The 25,118-nt window shown below is 40.0% G+C and overlaps 1 protein-coding gene across 3 annotated transcripts in view; it reads right to left on the minus strand.

The window, feature by feature from the left end:
• Nucleotides 1-1,855: 1,855 nt before the first annotated feature.
• Nucleotides 1,856-25,118, minus strand: part of LOC137375986 (septin-8-A-like) — an 84,316-nt gene continuing 61,053 nt past the window's right edge. For all 3 annotated transcript variants that reach the window (XM_068043832.1, XM_068043834.1, XM_068043833.1), the window contains 7 exons: nucleotides 22,332-22,518; nucleotides 19,273-19,434; nucleotides 18,511-18,607; nucleotides 17,808-17,976; nucleotides 14,069-14,201; nucleotides 12,160-12,350; nucleotides 1,856-9,359 (listed from right to left, as the gene is read on the minus strand). In XM_068043832.1, coding sequence (XP_067899933.1) covers nucleotides 9,356-9,359; nucleotides 12,160-12,350; nucleotides 14,069-14,201; nucleotides 17,808-17,976; nucleotides 18,511-18,607; nucleotides 19,273-19,434; nucleotides 22,332-22,518 — 943 coding nt within the window. In that variant the 3' untranslated portion in view covers nucleotides 1,856-9,355. The remainder of the gene's footprint in view (nucleotides 9,360-12,159; nucleotides 12,351-14,068; nucleotides 14,202-17,807; nucleotides 17,977-18,510; nucleotides 18,608-19,272; nucleotides 19,435-22,331; nucleotides 22,519-25,118) is intronic.

A 25,118-nucleotide genomic window follows, 5' to 3' on the forward strand; every position in this document is an offset into this window, starting at 1 on the left:
GACTTTCTCAGCAGCAGCTCATGTATGTTATAACCCTAGCCGTGCATCCCAATATTTATTTGAAAAAAAAAGCCCGAGACCATTGTGTTGATGGTTTTAGTGACCTGTCCACTAATACCCCAAGATCTCTCTTCTGCTCTGACACCAAGTACATTTCAATTTAGCACATAATTCACATCAATATTTCCTCCATCAAATTTCATAATCTTACATTTCCTTGTATCAAACTGAATTTTCCATTTCTCTATCCAATGATGGAGCTCATCAAGTTGCTTTTGAATGTGAGTATTGATATTTATCATTTGCCACTGCTCCCAATGTAGTATCCATTGCAAATTTGACTACAATTCCATCATTTAATTAATTTATAAGAATTATAGACAGCAGCGGCCCCAACACTGAAACTTGTGGCTGTCCACTGGTAACTGGTTATCAACTAAATACCTACCCATGCAGTACTATGCACTGTTGTCTACTAATCTATCAATTGCCAATGCATTTAAATACATTCCTATATCCCATTGGCTTGGAGTGAATGTCATAGTTTATTTTAACCAATTCATATTAGCTTCTACACCCAAATCATTGATGTGAATTAGGCACAGTAGTAGCTCTGTAACAAAGGTCAGCATTTCCAAATCACACCAACATCCCCGACCCCAATATCTCCTCTTACATGTAAGCATTTCAATTTTTTATCCATACCCAAGATCTACCCTCCGAGTCCCCACAGTTTAGAACTTCACTAATAGTCTTTCATCTTAAACTTTTGTCAAATGCCTTCTGGATATAAAGGTACAATGTGTCCACAGTTCACCAGGGTTGTCAGGTTTTCAAAAACAAGGAAGTTGGATGAGGCAGGTTCCTCCCTTCTGAATCCACATTGTCAGCTGTCAGTAATGTTTTTCTTTACAGATATTTGTTAAGTTTACTCCAGTGATAGATTCCATTATTTCACACAGGAGTGAAGAAAGACTAAAGGTTCTGTAGCTGTCTGTGTCTAATTTCTCACCAGTTTCGAATTTGGGAACCATGTTCACCTAATTCCAATTTACTTGTACTTTGCTAGTGTCTAGTTACTCCATCATAATGGTCAATGCCTCACAAATCCCCTCCTTAATCTCCTTCAGCATTTTGGATAAATACCATTCATTCCTGAAGATTTATTATTTTGAATGCTATTAGCCAGTCTAGGCCTTGCATTTCATTTATATAAAAGTCTTTAATTTAGCATAGTTAATTGTGTTTGCAGAGGGCATATTAAATAACATTGTATAAAACCCAGGAGAGGGAACAGCTTTCGATGTAAATACAGAACTTCAGCAGTGTGAAACACACATAGATATACACAATTAATAGATTATGGCATTGCTCAATGGTCGGTTGATCAATACAATATTTTTATTCAATATATACAAAATGGTAACCAAATTAGAAGATGCCAGCAACAACACAGGGCCATCCGGCAGTCAGAGCCTGCAACTGCAAGGTGATATTTGACATGACATAAATCTGGATGGGAACTGCTGACATAGAATTCATAGCAGCAAAATATATTCCAAAAACATGACCAAAATTGTGACAACAGGAAGTAAGGTCCTACGAATGACTTTTCCATTTATTTTTACACTGGGAAAGAACTACATGGATACAAACTACGTGCAGAGTACCCTATGAGCAAACAGTTCTTTACTCAGTGCACAATACCAGGTATGAATGATCTCCTTTTACCCAGTCTCCACTGTAGTTACTGACCATGCCAGTATGTGATTCATGCCCTCCTGAAGTGGTTCCCCTCTCCTCCATTTTAATCTCTTGAGGGTGGAAACCAAACATGAGATGGAGACAAGCAAAATAAATCTCAAAAACAATGATTTATTAATATTTAGTGATAAACAGTCAATACTAAGCAAACAATGAAAATAAAACTCAGGACATTTAAAACACAACTTATATACTGAACTGGCACAGAAATAACCATTTTGATTTTGGTGTATGCAGATCGGTTTTTAACGAAGTCATAAAATTAAAGATGGACACAATGTGTTGGAGTAAAATGGATAACTAATTGAAATGCAAGAATTAAAAAAAACAATCAATGGCAGAGGTCAGTGCAGTACTGTCACAAGAAGTTTGAACAATATAAGGATTGTTCAAGTACAGACAACATACAAAGGTTCCACAAAAGCACATGACCTGAGCAAACTAATAGGTACACAGAATTACAGTGGCTGAAAATAACAGAAGAATTACAAATGCACACTGAATAAAAGGTAAAAATGAAAAAGTACAATGAACTGGAATACTATGGAGTGATACAATTTCAAGTGACAATACTAGCAATTGTATGCAAAATGTTTTAGAACAATTCACTGCTCAATTCTGATTATTTAGTAAAAAAACTATATATAAATTTATAAATATTTTATGGATTTCAAGCAAGCACCCTTGTTAAGAATTAATGCAAAAAAACGGTTTCTCTATAACGAGTTTTAGGATAGTTTGGTCCAAAGACGCAATGAAAAATGGCATCTTAAAATGAACCTGATCCATTTAAAAAAAAACCTCTCCACCTCCAAGAAAGGCAATAGACAATGTGCGTTTGTAAATAACTGATGGTAAAGCTACAATATCCTTTTCTCTAAGAATTTCAAACTAGAAATCATTTAGACAGTAAAACTCAATAAACTTAGATGGAATTTGGAAATGGAGTGTCATGATCTAAAGTCAAAACAAAAATGATGGTATAAAATATTCAGTTCAGCTTATTTAATAGATCAGTGCAAGTTACACACTAGCTGACAGATTTAAGATGTTCGAAGTAAGATAGCAGCTGTTTACCATATCTGCTCCTCCCCGCTCCCGCCCTGTAAGCTCCTTCAATCAGCCCTATTTTCTCCTATGCCACCTCCTCTATTGAGAACACAAAATCAGAGTGAGGTAGAGTTCAAAAGGAATTAAAGCCAGGAAACTTTATGATATCTCAAACAAGTGGTTATCCTTCAACTGTAAGAACAGTTAGTTGACAATAGGAAAAGGTCACTCCAGCTGAGTTTAATTCTATTTTCACCAGGAGATCATGGCATCTTCAACCATGCTAACACTCCAACTGATTGGAAATCCATTCCATAGCAAGGAGAGGAACACACATTTACAGCCTCTGGATATCCCCACTTACTCATGGGCCAAAAAGTCAGGTAAACAAATCACCCATACCTAGACTTCTGTCAGTACCGTTCTATAATTAGACACTATGAGGTGAATGAGTTGCCTTGGGTGACTTGGTTGCTGACTTTTTCCCTCATTCTGTATATGTACTGGCCTCCTCTCTGTATTTCCTCCAACAGCATTTCTAGAGATCGGCATGAGGTGAACTGAAAATATGAATCAGAATCCTTTCTCCTTCTACCACAAGATGGAGCATCAACCCACTGACTTATCATTGCTTAATGAATATAAATGTTTTAGCACAATTAGCTTCCAAGAATGTCAGACAGAAGAAGAAATAACAAGAGGTTATTCACCAACCCACGTTCTTTCTGAATGATAACCAATCACTTGAACGAAACAATGAAGGAACAGGCCATTAATAAAAAAAAAGATCTTGCAACTTTAGTTGTGCAATAGGTTTGTTTTACTTTTAATGAAGTACCTCATTAGCTTGGTTTACATACCTTTCTCTATCATGGAAGAAAACAATGACCCATGCAAGCACAGCAGTAAAATAGCAAGCAACCCAAAACCTTCTCAGCACTGCAAAGTAAAACTGAAATGGAAAGACCCTAGTACAGCACAATCCTGCTGGCAGTGTCCAGTTAAAGTAGACAGTTCGATCCATATTGGTTTACTACCCAAAGCAGAGCTGCGACCAAATTCAGTTTTGGTGTGATCTACTGTGGTAAAATATTGCATTTACAAAGTCTACCAATTGTTCACTTTAAAGCACAATGATAGTATCCATAATAGAACTCCTTAAACACTAAATAATAAGTTCACTGATGGAACACATATTTCTAAATGATTAATCACATCTCCCACTGCTACAGGCTATGGGCAGTAAACAAAGTGGACAATTACTCCCAAAGGGATTTTGAGTTAACTTCAGACATCAATATTAGGCATGCTACTGCTGGTGAACTGAATACTTTCCTAGAATAGAGGTTTAAATGTACAAATATGAATTAAGCCTTTTTGTAGTCTTTGTATAGTCAGTCACTGGAAATGCAAGGAGTTGAGAAAGGATGGGATACTGACCTATAAAACACCCTCTCCAGCCGCCATCTTATTACCTAATGCAAACCCATTACAGTTAGACATTCAATGGTGAACTGGTAATGCCTGACCATTGTGAGGATACACTACTGTTGATTTGATTATGCAAACAACATTGCAAATATATGAACTAAAGGGGATGTGTTATTTACTGTAGAAGTGCCTGTATAAAAGACATACCAGGCAAGCACTTAAAGCATATTCGTACTTTCTGGATTCATGCACTCCATTTTAAAAGTAAGTCATCACAAGGTTCTTAGGATGAACTAGACATCAAAAACAAAAATTCTGTTTAAAAGATTTTGTTCTCAATTTGTTGAGTGATCACCACAAATTAAGCCTTTTGGCCTTGATACATTCACTGTACAAACTGGGAGTGGTATCAGAACAAGGAAATTTTAAGACTAATTTAAAAGAAAATCTATCCTTGTGCCCGCTTTAAAAGCCAATTCATACAAGCCTTCATCATATTGTTCAGTTAAAGAAATTTCATTCTTCAAAAGAAAAATAACCCAAATTTTGAAGTAATCTACATCAATTTAAAACTGCAATTCCTTCATACAAAAATTAGCTAAGCTATAAAATTTGAGTATACTATGACTTACGTTCCTTAAGTTCAATTTGGTTAGTAAATCATATCATTCCACATGTGAGCTTCTTTTGTATGCTTAAGCAATTCCTTCTAAATGCCCCTTTGGTGAAGTCTTGTCAAATCTCCCATTTCAAAAAAAAACAGGAGAAAAGACACAACAGAGTGATGAAGGCTAGAAAGAGAGCACGTGACACTCTTCAAGCACATTAATTACTGCTAGCATTGATCAATCCAACTTACTAAAAATATAATGATGAGAAAAAAAGTTATAAGACAGCTATGTGCAAAAGGTTTGTTTTACTTATAATGAAGTACCTCATTAGCTTGGTTTACATACCTTTCTCTTTCATGGAAGAAATGAATGACCCATGCAAGGACAGCAGTAAAATAGCAAGCAACCCAAAGCCTTCTCAACACTGCAAAGTCAAACTGAAATGGAAAGATCCTACTACAGCACAATCCTATTGGCAGTGTCCAGTTAAAGTAGACAGTTCAATCCACATTGCGTTATTCCCCAAGGAATGGCAACTCTTCCTGAATATAGAGTTTTCAGGTGGGATAGAGAGGGAGATAAAAAAGGAGGGGGTGTAGCATTATTAGTTAAGGAATCAATAACAGCTTTGAGGAGGGATGACATGCTAAATGAATCATCAAATGAGGCTATATGGGTGGAGCTCAGAAATAAAAAAAGGGGTAGCCACACTACTAGGAGTGGACTATAGACCCCCAAATAGTAAGAGGGAGGTAGAAGAAAAAATATGTAGGCAAATTTATGAGTGCATAAACTATTGGGCAATAATAGCTGGGGATTTCAACTACCCCAACATCAACTGGAATACAAACAGTGCGAAGGGCACAGAGGGCACAACATTCTTGAACTGCGTGCAAGAGAACATTTTTAGCCAGCACGTAACAAGCCCAACGAGAGGGGGCACAATTCTAGATTTAGTCTTTGGTAATGAAGCTGGGCAAGTGGAGGAAGTAACAGTGGGTGCCCATTTTGGAGATAGTGACCATAATACAGTAAGCAATCAGGGAAAAGGACAATGATAAAACAGGAGTAAAAGTCCTAAATTGGAGGAGGGAAATTTTAAGAAGCTGAGAGGTGACCTGGTGGAAGTGGACAGGATACAGCTACTTGAAGGAAAATCAGTGGCAAACCAGCGGGAGGCATTTAAAAGCACGATTCTACAGGCACAGTATAGGCATGTCCCCACAAGATAAAAGGTGGTACTGCCAAATCTAGAGCCCCCTGGTAATCTAGAAGCTTACAAGGTAAGTTAAAGCAGAAAAAGAAAGCTTATGATGATCACAAAAGTCTTAATACTTTAGAAAGCCTAGAGGAGTATAGAAAGTGCAGGGGTGAAGTAAAAAAGTAAATTAGAAAAGCAAAGAGAGGACATGAAAAATTATTGGCAGGTAAAATCAAGGAAAACCCAAAGATGTTTTATCAGTACATTAAGAGCAAGAGGATAACTAAGGAAAGGGTAGGGCCTATCAGAGATGTACAAGGGAACTTATGCATGTATGCAGAAGATGTGGGCAGGGTTCTTAATGAGTTTTTTGTCTCTGTCTTCACAAAGAAGAGGGTTGATGTAGACATTGTAGTTAAAGAGGATGAGTGTGAAGTATTAGATACAACAAGCATAATGAGAGAGGAAGTACTAGAAGGCCTGACATCCCTGAAAGTGGATAAATCGCTAGGGCCAGATGGATTGCATCCCAAGTTGTTAAAGGAAGCCAGTGAGGAAATAATGGATGCGCTGAGGATCATCTTCAAATCCTCACTAGATACAGAAGAAATACCAGACGACTGGAGGTCTGCGAAAGTTGTATCATTGTTTAAAAAGAGTGCAAGGGATAGGCTAAATAATTATAGGTCAGTCAGTCTGACCTCGGTGGTGGGTAAATTGTTAGTTTATCCTGTCCCTCAAAATAGATTCTGTCACTTAGAAAGGAACGGATTAATCTGGGATAGTCAGCATGGATTTGTTAAGGGAAGGTCATATCTTACTAACTTGATTGAGTTTTTTGAGGCAGTAACAAAAAGGATTGATGAGGGAAGTGCAGTGGATGTGGTTTACATGGATTTTACTAAGGCATTTGACAAGGTCCCACATGGTAGACTGGTCAGTAAAATGAAAGCCCATGGGATGCAGGGCAATGTGGCAGGTTGGATCCAGAATTGGTTCAGGGCCAGGAAACAAAGGGTAGTAGTCAATAGATGTTTTTGTGAATGGAAAGCTGTTTCCAGTGGCATTCCACAGGGCTCAGTGTTGGGTCACTTGATGTTTATGGTATATATTAATGATTTGGACTTAAATGTGGGAGGCATGATTGGGAAATTTTCTGATGACACAAAAATTGGCCACGTAGTTGACAGTGAAGAGGTTAGCTGTAGATTCCAGAATTATATCAATGGTTTGGTTGAGTGGGCGGAAAAGTGGTAAAAGGACTTCAATCCAGGTAAGTGTGCGGTAATGCTTTTGGGGAAGGCAAATAAAGCAAGGGAATACACAATAAATGGGAGGATATTGAGAGGGGTAGAAGTAGTGAGAGACCTTCGAGTGCATGTTCACAGGTCCCTGAAGGTGGCAGGACTGGTAGAAAGAGTGGTGAAGAATGCATATGGAATACGTTCCTTTATTGGCTGAGGTTTAGAATTCAAAAGCATGGATGTAATGCTGGAACAGAATAAAATGCTGGTTAGGCCATAGTTGGAGTATTGCGTACAATTCTGGTCACCACGTTACAGAAAGTACAGAGGAGATTTACAAGAATGTTGCCAGGGCTCGTAAGTTGCAGCTATGAGGAAAGACTGGATAGGCTAGAGTTGTTTTCCTCAGAACAGAGGAGAGGGGTGCCTTAATAGAGGTGTACAAAATTATGAGGGGCCTAGATAGAGCAGACAGGAAGGACCTGTTTCCCCTAGCAGAGAGGTCAATTACCAGGGGGCACAGATTTAAGGTGATTGGTAGAAGGATTAAAGGGGACATGAGGAAAAACGTTTTCACCCAGAGGGTGGTGAGTGTCTGGAATTCACTGCCAGATGGTGGAGGCAGAAACCCTCAATTCTTTTAAAAGGTTCCTGGACACGCACCTGAAGTGTTGTAACTGGCAAGGCTTTGGACCAGGTACTGGAAAGTGGGATTAAATTGGGTAGCTAGTTTTTTCGGCCAGCACAGACAGGACAGGCTGAATGGCTTCCTTCTGCGCCGTACTTTTTCTATGGTTCTAGCTACCAATGTAAGATGAATTCCATCCACCACCTATTTCACCCAGTGGGCCTATTCCACTATTTAGCTGCTAAAGTGTAAAGGTGTTCAAAACAGGAATCTGTAAAGCAAGGTGTTACAATACAATTTTTCATTTTTTCAAAAATGAAATACATAAGTACTCTTTGCTACACTGATGTGCCTGATTGCCCAATTAACCCGTCCTTATATTAAGTGCAAAATACAAGAATTTGCTCCAGGGAGTGAAAGTGGCACAAGGCTAGTACCTCTTCCATGTGGTCGACACACAGCCATTAAACCTTAAAAGATGCATTCAGATTAAATGCAACCAGATGCTTCCTATGGAGTCCAAAGTAGTATTGTCCTTTCTACATGCCCCCCTGCCTCCCACTTTGCCCAAAAATGGCCAACTCTCAGTAGCTCCAGTTTCATCTGATAGTCTGTGTAACTCCATTGTTTAATATGTTTTAACTTGAATTATACCATATGCAAGAAATTGAGCATCTAACAAACTGTAGGTGAGCAAACTTAAGAGTTGTCTACTTTTTTTAAGATCCCAATTCAAAATATAAAGCTAGTTTAGTTTTTCTCACTAGAATGCAGGCCTAAACAATTTGGCACAAAATTGCACATTTTAGCTTTCCCCAAGAGCTGACTTTAAGGTTCAAGAACATCCTTCATTTTTAAGAAAATCAAACCTATAAAACATTATGAATGAAACTTGGCTTGTTTTCCATCTTGCATATATTCTTCGGTGCAACATTAAAATCTTAAAACCGAGAAAACAATTTTGTGGTTGTTGCATATACATTTCATAAATTATGTCATACAAAATTGGTGTGCTTATCTTTTGTTTTTACTAGAAATGCTTACAAAAATATTTTAAATATATATATTCTATATTAATGTTCCTTTAAAAAGGGTTCTTTGGAAAAAAAAAATGAACAAGTCATCTGAAGATTTCAACATTTCGGAGGCAATGACAGACTGAATCAGAATGAAATTAGGATTCATTACAACAATGAAACATGTGGAATAACAAAATTCATGTGATAATCATCCAAACAGGGTTTCACAGGTCTTGATGTTGGCTCCTTCTGCTTGAGTTTTGATGTGGAATGTTTGTTGTCCATGTTGTGGTGGAGCAGGAGTGGGAAAGTTTGGAGGAAAGAGACATTTTTTTGGATGATAACTATTATGTTATAAGGTCACAAGAAACAATCCCATACTGATGGGTTTAAATGTGCATGAAGCTTTAACTGAAAGAGAAACAAAACAAAAATTAGAAATCATATAAATGAAGCAAATAATAAATGCTCTGTTGTATGATACTAAATGATGATATTCCAATACTCAGCATTGATACAAGAGGTGGGGAGAGCACGAAGGTCTGACATTCAGTACTGGTTGAGCAGAAATTTCCTCCGATTAAATATTGGAAAGAGTGAAGCAATTGTCTTCGGTCCCCGCTCCACACACACTTCCCGAGCTACCGACTACATACCTCTCCCATGCCACTGTCTGAGACTAAACTACACTGTTCATAACCTTGGTATCACATCTGACCATCACCCACCCCCCCACCCCACAATGAGCTTCCAACCACATATTCGTGCCATCACTAATTCCACCTATTTCCACCTCCATTGCCCGACTTACTTTACCTCTGCCTTAGCTTATGTGCTGCTGAAACCCTCATTCATGCCTTTACCGCTGGACTTGACTATTCCCATGCATTCCTGGCTGGCCTCCCACATTGTACCCTCCGTAAACTTGAGGCCATCCAAAACTCTGCTGCATGTCTTAACCTACAGCAAGTGCCATTCCCCTATCACCCCTGTTGTACTCACTGACCTACATTGGCTCCCGATCAATTAACATCTTGATTTTAAAATTCTTATCCTTGTTTTCAAATCCCTACATGGCCTCACCCTTCCATATCTCTAATCTCCTCCAGCCCCATAACCCTCCAAGATACCCATGCTCATTTAATTCTGACCTCTTGAGCACCCCTGATTTTAATCGTTCCACCGTTGGATGCCTTCAACTGCCTAGGCTCCAGGCTCTCGAATACCTTCCCTATACCTCTCTACATCATTTTCCTCCTTTAAGATGCTCATTAAAATCTACCTCTTTGACCAAGCTTTTAGCCATCTGCCCTAATACTGCCTTATGGGGCTCGGTGTCTAATTTTGCTTTATAATGTTCCTGTGAAGCGCCTTAGGATGTTTTATTACTTTAAAAGCACTATATAAACATAAGTTGTTGTTGAGGTGTGCAGAACACGAGTGAAGAAAAGTGCGGATCGAGAGAGAAAAAGGTGAGAAAGAAAGAAGAGAGGGGGAAAGAAAGAAAAGATAGAGTGAAAGGTGAGAAACACAAAAGAGAAAGAAAGTGAAGAGGCGAGAAAGATGAAAGAAGGCAGGGAGAGAAAATGAGAACTGAAGCCAAAACCATCTGGCTCCAAAGTGAATGCTACCATCCAAGTTAAGTTGGTAATGCAAGAACCACCAAAGTCATACATGATGAGAAACACATGGTACAGATGGATCCTGCAATTAACTTCAGTGCAAAAGATAGATCTTTCTCTGAATTGGAGTGCCCAGGTCTAAAGACTAGCACTTGGTTTGTGGAGGTGGCATTGACTGAAGCAAAAATCTCACAGTTGTACATACACAGTTTGACTGAATTTGAACAATAAAAATATTCCCCTTAAGGAAATATTGATGATGCCCAAAACCAATACCATAGAAAATTCAACAGTCAACGTGAGTATAAAACTTCACACGCTGAGCCAAAGCAGGAAAACATAACCTTTCTAATTAAAAAGCAAAACAAAAAGCTCTCTTTTTGTGACATCTATAGCAATTGAGTGGAAGAGGGGGAAAAATTAACCCTCTTGTCTCCCCCACTAATTTAAGAACATGTTGCACCCTGCTGTCTGGTAACTATCCATTCATTAAGTTATTTTCTTTTCCTCTTCCATAGGAAAAACTATTTAGAGGAGCGAGCTGTGTACCCTCAATTGTTTCCAAACTCCAAATGCCAGAGTAGCCCCCACTCTTTATATGTGGCTGGATCTGTGTTTTCTTCAGCCCCTCTTCACCACATATACTTTTACTACCAATATGGGTGTCTGGCTGACACTCAAACTTCTGACCATACCGCCAAAGACAGCGGCTAGGAGCTCCACAACGGTGTTATGAGTCAAGCTGCCTTTCCTTCAGGGCATGTGCTTCTCTTTCTTCCATCAGACAACTCATAGTACAAATTTACTGTATAACACAACACGGGACAAAGACCATCATCCAGATGATGTGATCCTGAGCCATATTAGTGCAGATAGATTCAGGTTACTTGTAATTTGCAATGGATTCTCTCTCAAAAGGGAATGGTCATTTAATTTTAGGCTACACAAACTGAGTGGCTACAAGGCAAGCCACACCCATTGATACATCCCCATTTGGAGTTTAGTTCTTCTTGAACAATCAAGCTCAAACAGTGTTAACTTACGTAGAAATAAAGGCAAAATAAAGAAACCAGAATATATTTAGAAATAAACAAATTTAAATATGTTGTGGATGAATAGTTTCAACCAACTGCATAGATCAACAGCACTGCAGCAATTTCTGACAAAGGTAGTTAATTTTGTGCGAACCACTAAGTCCTGGATGTTTATCCCTTTCCTAACTTATGCAGAGTCCTACAGCACCAGTAGATATTTCAACCTACATTTAGATGTTGACACAGACTTTAATTAATCCTCTAGTCTCAATGGATCTCCATAAATGTTCTATTTACTTTCTACTTGGTCTGTGCGGTAGAATTATATACACATATACACACACACGTATATATATATGACACATCTCTTTTAGGTAACTGGCATGAGAACATGCTTGTCAGCGTAATATTTGACATACAGGTCACAGAGTAGGATTAGTTGTAATTTAAATATAGGACAGGGAGGAACAAGCCTCAGTAATCAATAACTGCAATCTCACGAAGTAGATATTCTGAAGCAAATTTACATTTTATGCGGTCAGTAAACCAGCTTACTTTTTTCTATCTTTGTCTTTCTTGACCGGCTGCTGTCCTGTAGCCTGGAAAGATTGCCCCTGCAGTGTCTGTGCTGCCATTCTCCTCCGGTTAAACGCATTCATTTCTTCTTCCAGTTCTCTGCGCTTCTCCTCTAGCTTTTTCTTCTCTTCCTGGTGTGTTTTCTTCAGAAGATCAAACTGATCATGAAGCTGTAAACATGAAGCCAGAGGAGTAATGCAAGCAAAAATTCAATGTTCGGTCAAGGCCATTTATTTTTTGAGGAAACATGAGAGAGTTGTCATTATATCAATGGTTGCCCTTCATGTATCTTATTGTCTGATACTTCAAGTAACATAAGGCAAAATTTCACTTTACTATTTTCTTTCTATACATGGGCGGTGCAAGAAATAGGTCCAAATCTTAAATTCCAGATGCTATTTTCATCACACTGGCCTAGATTTTGTGGTTGTAATGACGGTGAAACTGTCAGTGTTCACTGTCATTACAATGGGGAAATTGACAGCAACTTCTGGCATCTTCACAAGCCCAGTTAAACATGGAAATCCAGAAGTTGCTGTCAGTGATTCTCTGCTGCTCCACAGGGTGTGCCGTTGAAGTCCCCGCAGATGACAATCCTTAGAAATCACTGAACTGAGGAGAACTTCCCCTCTTATACAGTAATATTGCTATTAAACACCCCCCAAAAAGTTATGTCTTGTTAATGAAGTGTAACTGGGTTTTTAACTGCTTACTGAGTTCATATCTATTGCTGAAGAACCTGATTAGCACTGGGAAACCAATTATATATTTGTGTATCAAATTTTGTGATAAAAATTCCATAGTTTAATAAAAAGTTTTTTTATTTAAAGTTCAGCTCCTAATGTGTATGCCCCAATTCTAATTTGACTCTTTGTAAAATTTACAAAAAATGAAGGATAATAAGCATATTTCACATCCTGCTTTGTTGTCTGTGAGAATTAGTTTAGTTTAGAGATACAGCACTGAAACAGGCCCTTCGGCCCACCGAGTCTGTGCCGACCATCAACCACCCATTTATACTAATCCTACACTAATCCCATATTCCTATCACATCCCCACCTGTCCCTATATTTCCCTACCACCTACCTATACTAGGGGCAATTTATAATGGCCAATTTACCTACCAACCCGCAAGTCTTTTGGCTCGTGGGAGGAAACTGGAGCACCCGGAGAAAACCCACGCAGACACAGGGAGAACTTGCAAACTCCACACAGGCAGTACCCAGAATTGAACCCGGGTCGCTGGAGCTGTGAGGCTGCAGTGTTAACCACTGCGCCACTGTGCCGCCCCTGCGCCGTCCCACATTCTTCTATGTGATTCGCTGCTTACCCTGCTTGATGACATCACTGTTGCTGGATGCCTGGAGGCCCTTTTGACTTGGCTCCAGATTCAAATTAATTTTGGAAAAGGTATAATCCATGACACATAGATCTTAGAGTTTTGTGGACAGCTTTCTTCGAGGTCAGTGGCAAGTCCGTGCCATTCTTTTCCAACTTTAGTGAAATTGGCAGATGTGTTGAACATTTCTGTGCAAACCCCAGTGTCAATAGCCAGGTCTAGCTTGTTAATTCACACAAGTTTACTTTAAAAAAAGTTTTCTTCACCTCTATTTTGTTAAATGGCAGAACAGGGTGTTGAATTACCCATGCACTTGGTGAATTGAACCTTTAATTCCAGAAGATTCAGTACTTCCAAACTTAGGCCTGAGATTTCAATACAAGTAGCATGCCTGAATATTAATGAAAGGCCAGACAACCTTCTTTTCTTACTGTTATATATAGTGTGTGTATTATTAACAGGAAACCAATAGATATGGAATTTACAATTTCAGCAAGACAATTAACAGAATCTAACCTATTTCCAGTTTCTAGGGGAAAAAACGCTCACCTCCTTCTCTTTCTCTTTTAGGTCTGTCTCAGTCTCTTTAACCCTCATGACAAACATTTGCCTCATCTCCTCCTCCTTTTTCTGCAGCTCACTCATGAATTCATTCCTCTTGGCTTCGTAGGTTTCTTGCAGGCTGAACACAGAGCAATATTTTTAGAATTATAGATCAACTGCTAAATGCCAGTCTTCAGTATGTCAAACAGATTAGCTTAAAAGCTATTAATTCAGACTTTTTTGCCGAAATGTGTATTTTCATTTTCAGGGATGTCAATGATGGGGAATTAAACACGTTTTACTTCTGGCATTGAGTCTGCACCAAGCACTGGCAGATTAGGTAAAACTCAGGCAGAGGTAGAGTTAAAGCGCTCATTATGTTACCCCATTAGTGCACCTTAACCTCAAAAGAACACCATCAATTCAACCAAGGTAACTGTTTCCATTAACCAACTCATCTGTTCTTGTTAACTTGCAAAAGAAATTTCTAGTTTATACTGAATTACAGGCTGACAGTGATCCCAGTAGGTCCTTTGTCAAGCACTGCCCCGCCATTGCCATCCCCACCACCTCCCCCACTCCACAGCCATGGTGAATCCTTATAGTCAGTGAGAAGGAGATTTTGATCCCCAATTCCTGGGCTGAATTTGAATACTGATTCCACAAGAGTAACAATGGTGCATTAGCAGGCTCTGCTTGCTCAACTAGGGAATGATCAAATTTCTAGCGGAGTGTTTCCTGGCAATGCAGAGCATGCGCAGAGCGATTGCCAATGTCATCAGTGCGTCCGAACATCTGCCAGCTTGTCGTTATGAATTTGCGCATGCGCACACCTACGTCATGATGCCAGCACGTTGCCTCACCTCTCAATGGCTGTCTCCATTCCCCCCGCACCCCCCAACAGTACCCGGCTTCGGTCGCTCGCTTCCCTTCTCCCCGCGCTCCCCCACCCCGCTCATTCATGGCCTTACCACGTCCCTCCTAGCTGCTTTACCCACTTCAACCTGCCTCGCTGCTTCAGCTGCTCGCTTGCTGCTTTCTCCTCTTGGCCAAACGCTCCCGCCACGCTACCCGGAGAAGAGGCGAGGGTAGTGCGAGTGGCCGAGGGGTCACGGGGAGTGGGCAGCCGAGACAGAAGCGCTATGGCGGGAGGGAGCAGGATACGCTTGGGAGTGGGATGGAGGTGGCGACCGCAGACATTTAAGGGGTTTGGGTTTAATTCGTGACAAACTGAGCAGTACCAATTTATTACTGGCAGCTGCCTGAGACAGTGACGTTTCAGTCGATGAGGCTGCAGTTGTGCATGTGCCAGTACTGCACCATCTAATGGTTGCATTGTCAACGAACGCAACCAATTCTAGGCCACTACCATTTCAACAGATTAGATAATGGACAGTGACAAAGAATAAGACCCTGTCACATGTTCCAGCTTGGTTCAATTTGGCAAACAATTACAATATTTAGTATGCATCGTAAGGCAAGGCACGAGGGTCAGAGATTCACCAAGTTCTTCAGTAACAACTACTTCTTGGTTTTCTATATTTTATAACAATGTTGGTTTTTCCACCCTCCCAGCCCACCCATGAAGCTGCAACTCAGAAGGCAGGCTGGTGATCTCCTTCCACATCTCTTCGAAAGTAGCTGCTGAAGGGTGCAGAAGATAGTCACGGTGACTCTCCTTCAGTTGAGATTGGTGAAAATTATATCCACAGCACTGACATATTAGAATATTAACAATTTGTGCCACTTCTCAGCTTCAACTTTATAGCCAAAAAGACAATAATCATTGTACCAGAAGTCTCAAGATTCTCTTCTTTTTAAAAAAAAGCACGCAAATGTCACTTTTTTTTTTAGACAAATTCCACAGTTTTGCCTACAGTGTTCTATATTCTCATGGATATTTGTCTGGAATTTGGTACCACCATCACTCGTTGTTGTAGAAACCATAACGATACTAGTCACCATGGGCTGGATTTAATGTTGCTGCCGCAGAGTACGGCAGTGGCCGTAAAAGATGGCAGCCCGCACGTGCGCGTTTTACTCTGCGGAGCCGCCACGATCTTGTATGCGGCAGCTCAGTAACATGGCAGGGGTGGACCACCACTCACCCCACAACACCCCAATGATGTGGAGGGGGCGGGTGAACCGTCCCCGGCATCCGGCGCCACTGCACAGGCGCCATTTTTAAAGGGTTTCAAGCCCTTTAGGTGCATTTGCATTTTTAAAGTCAAAGAATGTGGGAAAGTGCAGTTAAACATGGAATTACATTTTCACTCTCCTCACCCACACTCCCAAGGAAGAATTGATTCATTAATTGGACATTCGCCCCCCGCAAAACAAAAACTTTTATGCAGATCCCGATCTTTCCCCCCCACCCCGACCTTTAAGAACTTTAACCCTCAACCCCTTCTCACCATCCCCCCACTTCCCCCTCCCGCACTGAGAAACTTTCCCCCTCCCCTGTCCCCACAGGTGTTATGCCTCATTTCCCCAGATGGGGGTTCGAAGGCATGGCAGTGCCGACCGCTGGATGAAGATTGCGGCGGCACTTCAGGAGGCGACAGGAACTTCATTAATGCAGGTGAGCTAATTTATTTGAATATTTAAATTACCGTTCCGTCGCCAAGCAGTGTGGGGGGGGGGGGGGAGGGGGGGTGCCAGGAGGCGTTGCCGCCGGTGGCAAGATCAGGAAGGGCCCTGCCTGCATCGAGGTCCGTGGTATGCTTCATCCGGGGCAATCTTCTTGCACCCCCCCCCACCCCCGCCATGGATCCCAACGTCGAGGCCTCTGTAAAATCCAGCCCTAAATGGCTTCACTCATTCCTACCACATTGCAGCATCACCATGCCCTCTGGTACTGCACTAACTGTAGTTCTCCAAAGAACTGAATTGCACTAGAACAATCATGCCAGTGTTCTGAAAGAATGTGAATAGTTTTATTCCACTAAGTAAACAGGAATCCATACGATTAGCACGGCAAATATTTGACATCATGTTTACCCTTCCCCTACTAAACAAAATGAAAACTCCATATCTAGCTATGCAGGAAACAAAGTGATGAAGACAAGAGTTACAACCTCATGAGTTATGTACAACAACAGCTTTAAGGAAGATTGAATTCTTCCCAGCAGGATGGATCTGGATTTAGATATGAACAGAGAACTCCTTTACATATTTAGAGTCTCTTGCTGCTTTTGGCTATCAGCAAAGAAACATCTTATTTTCATCTTAGCATAAAGGAACACCACATTTGGAATGTGTGGCAATGGATAAGGTTGTAAACATGACCCAATAATTGCAAATATTCAAAATAAAGCATTGCTTCACAGAGTGGATCATACAATACAATCCCTTTCAGTTCCAGGACAAGAGTAAAGTGACTTTAGATCATATTCCCTCATAGAATCTAGACAGGTTGACGCTCTGCCAAAGGAACAGGGATTTGACTAGAAGTAAACAGAAAGCTGTCTGTCCATAATTCATCCAAAATTTGTGAATGGAAATTAGCTGCAATTTACATTGGACAGGCAACAATGTGGACTACTCTCTATTTAGTGTATGGATTTCTTGTTTGTTTGGCATGGCAAGGGCTACTCACAGTTACACAAAATTTCTGCTGATTTCACTTTCACCTAATAAATATACATTTTCCCCCCAAATACAAACCACGTACCTAGATGCCCTAATTATAGAAGAGGTTGTATTAAAAACCATTTCCACCAAATATTGATCTGGATTTTCTAACCTGAATGGTTTGCTGTCAGGGTCAGTGTCTTTGAACCCCATCTCCTCCAGCTTGCATCTCCGATACAACTCATAATGTCGTGTATGTGTCTGCTCTCGGAGGTCTTCCATATTCACACGAATCAGCATTTCTCGTAGCTTCACAAAGTCACAATGTTGTTCATTTTCAACTATCAAAAGAATAAGTACGCCTAATGTAAGTAATGTACGTGTAACTATTTTATTTAATTGTGCTTTGTTGTACTCATCAAGGAAGTCAATGTTAAGGAATGAAACATTTTGCACATTGATATTAAACACTCAGTGGGCTGAAGAACATAAAATGTGCCGTACACCCTATAACCCATCAGATGAATACCTTTTACTGAACTAGTAAGGCACTTCCACTTCATCCTCATTAAATACGTCACAAATACAAAACGTGTTTATTTTTAATGAATTATTGAAAGAATCAGTTTATATTTTCCTTCAGATTTTAAGACAAGATTGCATAACAGAAAAAGTAACACAGGAAACTTTTTCTTCAAATATCGATGACAAGTTGCTTCACATAAAAACACAGAAAACTAACTCGGACAATAGTAACTGCACCAGGATGCTAGTCCTGTTACAAGTGTAGTTTGCTACATCTGATTGAGGAAACTTGCATTATCTACACCTTATGAAAAGTATCTTTATAACAATTTTAGGAAACCTCCACCTACCCTGAACGACACCCCATGGGTACTGCCGAGCTTTCACCAAATTATTTCCCACCTTCACCTCTTCCATACTGCCAACAACTGCAAATGGAAGGTGGGCCTGGGAAAAGAAAAGACAGATCTATATGTAACAAAAAGTTATGCTATTTGTTCTATTATCATTGAATAACAGATCATGAATCACATTAAATAATTTAAGGCATTTAAGGGGTAAGTGATGTAGTCGACTATAATGATAGCAAAACATCAAGCAGTACTTCAGACATGATCAATAGAGTGCAAGGTGCTAATTACGATTAAAAAATTCTGCTGCTGCAATTATGTTGCAGAACTATTTAAAGAAATGGTTGTGCAACACTGTCTGCAACTCTGAGTGTAGAGACAGCTCCTCTATATCTCTTGAAAGTCACCGTTTTACAACTCCCATCTCCTTAAAAGAGTGACTTCTATTGTAGAGGTGTGACATTTCCACTTCCATGCACCGTCATTGCAGCACCTCTGAGCAACACTGTAAATTAGCACTTAGCAACCTCAAATGTTGTGCAAGTTTGCACCCATGAGGAATGTTGAGACTAGCGCAAATTAATTTTACTCAGAAGTCTTTAGGGTCATCAGGAAGAGGCAATTTAAAACTCGAAAAGGTGAAAAGCAAGTACTGTGGCATGTTGCACCATTCTACTCCCCAGTAACTCCTATCTTATAGGAAACAGAAGAAAACAGAAACCTGGGAACTACAACGAATGCCTTCATGAAGCCGGTACTTACATTCATTGTTGAGTTGATCTCTGCCACTGCATCATCATCTGTTGGGAACTGGTAGATCTGCACACCATTGCTTACCAGTTCACTCATTATCTTTATCTTAAATTTGTGTAACTCACTTTTAGAAATTGTGTCAGCTTTGGCTACAATGGGGATTATATTCACCTAAAATTTTAAAAGAAAAATCTAGTTGAGAAAGGTGGACAACCTTCATTCAGTACGACTAAATAGTAACTTGAGAATGCCATGCTTGGTGATTGTATTCTTTTTCTTTTGTAATTTTCCCAACAGATTTGTATTTCAGAGACGCCACCAACCATTACTGTTCAACATGTTCTAAAACACAATAGCTCTCCACATTAGTTGACAGCTCCAAATGTGCAGAGGATATAATTGCAACATTTGCAATAATTACATTTAACAGCATCTACCATTCCTGATAAAACAATTCTTGAACAAGTGAAACCGTGGTATCAAGATTCAGTAATACAATTATCATATATGATGTACTAATCTCTATTATGTACTTTTTTGGGAGTAGAGTAGTGTTTTCAATATTGCACTATCAATAAAAAGCATCGACTAGAGCTATCCACCAACCAAATTGACATCACACACAATTTCTGGCATTCAAATGTTTAGCCACTTTGGTGCACACAAATCAGTAGTCAAAGTGTGAATGGCTTGCTGGGGCCGTTCTTACCATAAATAATACAATCAGAAGAAAGTGCGAGGCAGCCACACAGCACAACTGCAGTAGTAAACTGCAATGCACAACATGAAATATGAAATGAGGAAAAACAAATGATCTCTCAGAAATCCAGCCCTTTCTTTCCTGCAGAGCCTGCATAATTTACAATCTTGTGATTTTCCCAAGTTATTTGTGATTTACCATTAGCAAAACTGCCAAGAGACAGTGAGATGTGGAGGTGGGGTGACAGTTTCAACAGATTTCTCCACAGCTCCAAAATACCAACTTCACCACACAAAAACGCACTGTGCCATGGCTACTACTTGTTGAGCAGATGGTAGTTGTGTGTTCCCAGCTCACCCGAGCACAGTGTGAGACAGTGACAGAGATGTTAAGCTTACCATCTCCCCTTGAAGAAAGGGATTATTGTCCACAGATTCAATTACCAGCATATTGCCAAAAAGAATTAGGAACCTGTTAGGACTTCTGTTTATTTTGTTCCTTGATACTTTGATTCACAAATACTGACAGCTAACACAGTTGAATTTGTAATTAAGTAACATGTTGTAAATTGCAACCGTTGCTTAAAATAAAAGAGCAAATTTAATTGAAAAGCATCTTGTAAATCCAGTATAACTTTATGATGCCTCTGGAAGTGCCTGTCATCAGTCTGTTATTTTTGGGTGGGAAAGGAAGGAAAAAGAAACTAAGAACATCTCAAAAGGGTTACAATTTCAAGTGAAATAGACCTAGGTGCCTTTTAGAATTTCCCAGCAAATCTTTGCACTGAAGGCACAATCATGAAGGCATCATATTGAAGAACATTACTAAAAATAACATTGTAGTTATAGGGCAAAATGCAGAACTTCAGGATTCCAACAATTAGAATTTATCTACGAACACTTCATATAAACTCGACGCAGTATCAATGTAGTTGGTCTGCCTTAGTAGTCAGTTAAACTCTCATCTGAGAGATGATTATCATTTTCCCTCTCATGCCAAGTTCACATTTTGCCTACTGGTTCAGATGGACTGAATTCATATTATTTTGGAATAACCAGGGCGGCGCAGTGGTTAGCACTGCAGTCTCACAGCTCCAGCGACCCGGGTTCAATTCTGGGTACTGCCTGTGTGGAGTTTGCAAGTTCTCCCTCTGTCTGTGTGAGTTTTCTCCGGGTGCTCCGGTTTCCTCCCACAAGCCAAAAGACTTGCAGGTTGGTAGGTAAATTGGCCTTTATAAATTGCCCCTAGTATAGGTAGGTGGTAGGGAAATATAGGGACAGGTGGGGATGTGGTAGGAATATGGGATTAGTGTAGGATTAGTATAAATGGGTGGTTGATGGTCGGCACAGACTCGGTGGGCTGAAGGGCCTGTTTCAGTGCTGTATCTCTAAACTAAACTAACCAATAAATGAGGAATTGTAAAATGAATGTCACACTGAAAATAATTTAAAGGAAGATTCAACATTGTGCAAACACAATTTTTTTTTAAGGAAAAAAGGCAGGGAAAGCAAAAGGCATAAACAGAAGAACAGAGCAGTAGAGTGTGTGAACCTCTCTACATCAATCCTGACAAATGTCAGGAATATAAAGGTCTACATATAATGTTGCTTTCTAGTCCTAGAGATGAGAATTAATGTATAGGAGTTAATAGATTATTCTAATGAAACACATTTGGGAACTTGGGTGGGGAGAAATTCAAGCAAAAACACAGTACTAGCCTGTAACACTTACTATCATAGAACAGAATCATCGAATGGTTCCAGCCCCGTTGAGACCTGCTGACTCCTCACCGCCTCTCAAAGAGCAATTCAGCTAGTCTAACTCCCCACTAACCCCACCACCACCCCCATTCCCTGTGACCCTGCAAAATATTTATCTTCAGGTGTGTATCCAATTCCCTTTTAAAAGCCACAATTGAATCTGCTCCACGACAACCTCAGGCAGTGCATTCCAGATCCTAACCACTTGCTGTGTAAAAAGTTTTTGTCACGTCACCTTTGGTTCTTTTGCCAATCATACCAGTATGAACACTGGTTGGTGCAATGTCAATGACTTGCAAGGGGACAAGATAGCTACATTTGACTGATTTATATGGGGTCCAGAATGGCTGCATAAAATTTTGAACAAACAACAAAACACAAGGCATAGTGCCCATCTTTAGTCTACACATGTACTGGCTGGAGCTGTGTGATGATGCTGTAGGTTATACTTAGAAATTTTAGTTTACATTGTTATATCACAACATACATCTTGTAATCTTCACTATTTAAAAGGAAGGCCACAGAGATTGCTGTACATCGAAGACCATTGCACATCTTACAAAGTGATAACATAACCTCATTACTTATGCATAGCTGATCATTGGTACCTTACTGTCCAGCTTTTTCATTGTGACTAAATCCAATGATTTGAGACAATGACCAGTGGGAGCAATGAAGTAGAGACAGACATGAACTCTTGTGTCATGAAAATCATGCAGTGAGCGTTTGATCTTCAGCTCCTCCTGAAGGTAATTCTCAAACTGCGCATCAATGTAGTCAACGACAGGTTTATAGCTGAAGAATAAAAACAGAATGAACTCCTGGCAGTGTTGTTGCTCATAAATTGTGTTAAGCTACCTCATGTGTTTGGATCTTAAAAAAACATTCTTTCTAGTCCTTGTGTGAGCATTAAAAGATTTAACTTTGTTATATTCTTAACTTGCACTTTCGTACCAAAGATAGACTATCTATTGTTCACCATTCCAAAGATGAACATTTCATATGGTCAACACTGCAATAAAAGAAAATTCAGATAATTACTGAGTTATATTAGTAATCAATATTCTAGTACAACATCAATCTTGTTTATACTATGCAAGTTTTAACTAATTCTTATCTGCAATAACCTAATTTGTATTCTCTTCTCGTTATTGTATATTTTGTCCTCTTTCAAGAAGCCATATAAGTATAGTCAAGGATCTTCTGACACTATGGAGGGGATGTGATAGGGAACAGGGGATTAATGTAGGATTAGTATAAATGGGTCGGCACAGACCTGGTGGGCCGAAGGGCCTGTTTCAGTGCTGCATCTCTCTATTAGGTGGCACAGTGGCGCAGTGGTTAGCACCGCAGCCTCACAGTTCCAGCGACCCGGGTTCGGTTCTGGGCACTGCCTGTGAGGAGTTTGCAAGTTCTCCCTGTCACCGCGTGGGTTTCCGCCGGGTGCTCCGGTTTCCTCCCACAGACTTGCAGGGTTGATAGGTAAACTGGCCATTGTAAATTGCCCCTAGTGTCGGTAGGTGGTAGGAAAATGGTGGGGATGTGGTAGGGAATATGGGATTAAAGTAGGATTAGTATAAATGGGTGGTTGTTGGTCGGCACAGACTCGGTGGGTCGAAGGGCCTGTTTCAGTGCTGTATCTCTCTATGACTCTATGACATTACTAATCTCCAGGGCCAAGTTGAAATCAATTAGTTAGCACATGAAATAAAAAAAGCAATCTTTTGGGTCTACTTCATTCCAAGAATCTCTGCTTCCGTATCCAAGGAACTCGAATGCTCATAACACGGAGCACAAAAGGAAACGGAAAGCTCAGTACTGCAGATGTTCAAAGGAAACCTCATATGAACTAGGAACAGGAGTAGGCCACTCAGCCCCTCGAGCCTGCTCTGTCATTCAATAAGATCATGGTTGATCTGATTTTAACCTCAACTCCACATTCCTGCCTACCCCCAATAACCAATAACCATTCACCCCTTGCTTATCAAGAATCTATCTTCCCTGCCTTAAAAATATTCAAAGACTCTGCTTCCACCACCTTTTGAGGAAGAGAGTTCCAAAGACTCACGACCCTCAGTGAAAAAATTTCTCCTTATCGGTCTTAAATGGGCGACTCCTTAATTTTAAAACAGTGGCCTCTCGTTCTAGATTCTCCCACTAGAGGAAACATCCTTTCCACATTCACCCTGTCAGGACCCCTTAGAATCTTCTAAGATTGTAAGTAAATACTCTTCCATTATCTTTCTTCCCACTTCTATAAACTAAATTATTGAACTATTTCATACTTCACCAATTTTATCCAGTGCACAGCTGAGCCACAAACACCAGTAAGGTCCCATGATCAATCCTTACTCTGTGCCAAGATACCTGATCTCAGCAAGTGCTGTGATCAGAGGCACTCCAACTGACTCAGCATTCTAGGTTAATGGGGATCAAAGCAGCCAGGGTTCTTGCTCCTGACTGCAATCTAATGACATTTGTTGGAAGTTTGCATGTGTGAACATTAGAAGGGAATAGAATCGCATTAAGCTGCGATATATCCTAGGTCAAATAGCTTGTCAACACTCATGACCAAGGCTCATGTGTGTAATGGCCACCTGGGTGAGATGCTGGAGAGTGACTTGTGCCAGGGAAAACATATTACACAAAGGGTGCCTTTTGAAGAGAAAATTGGAGAGATTAAAAAACATATTTTTTTGGTGGGGGGAGGGTTTGTGCATGCCAATTCAAGGAAATTGAATACTTCATTTGGTGTTGCTGCCTGCATCCAGTAATTGCAATTCACAATATATGTTTGGCTCAGGGGAAGCTTCACAAAACACATCCTCAGTCTTTAATACACTCTAATAAATTACTACATTTTCTACATCCTTATGGTCAGTTTTTATTATAGGCTCACTTTGAAGGTTCACTAAATTGGTTCCTGGGATGAGGGAGTTGTCCTATGATGAGGGGCTAAGTAAATTGGGCCTATATTCTCTGGAGTTTAGAAGAATGAAAGGCAATCTCACTGAAACATACAAGATCCTGAAGGGGCTTGATATGGTAGATACAGATAAATAAAAGCAAAATACTGCAGATGCTGGAAATCTGAAATAAAATCAAGAAATGCTGGAACCACTCAGCAGGTCTGGCAGCATCTGTGGAAAGAGAAGCAGAGTTAACGTTTCGGGTCAGTGACCCTTCTTCGGAACTGACAAATATTAAAGGTTATAAGCAAGTGAGGCGGGGGTGGGGCAAGAGATAACAAAGGAGAAGATTGGACAAGGCCACATAGCTGACCAAAAGGTCATGGAACAAAGGCAAACAATATGTTAATGGTGTGTTGAAATATTAATATACAATATATATATAATATAATATACAATATTAACATATTGTTTGCCTTTGTTCCA

This window comes from Heterodontus francisci, chromosome 12, assembly GCF_036365525.1.
Source record: "Heterodontus francisci isolate sHetFra1 chromosome 12, sHetFra1.hap1, whole genome shotgun sequence".
Classification (NCBI taxonomy): Eukaryota; Metazoa; Chordata; class Chondrichthyes; order Heterodontiformes; family Heterodontidae; genus Heterodontus; species Heterodontus francisci.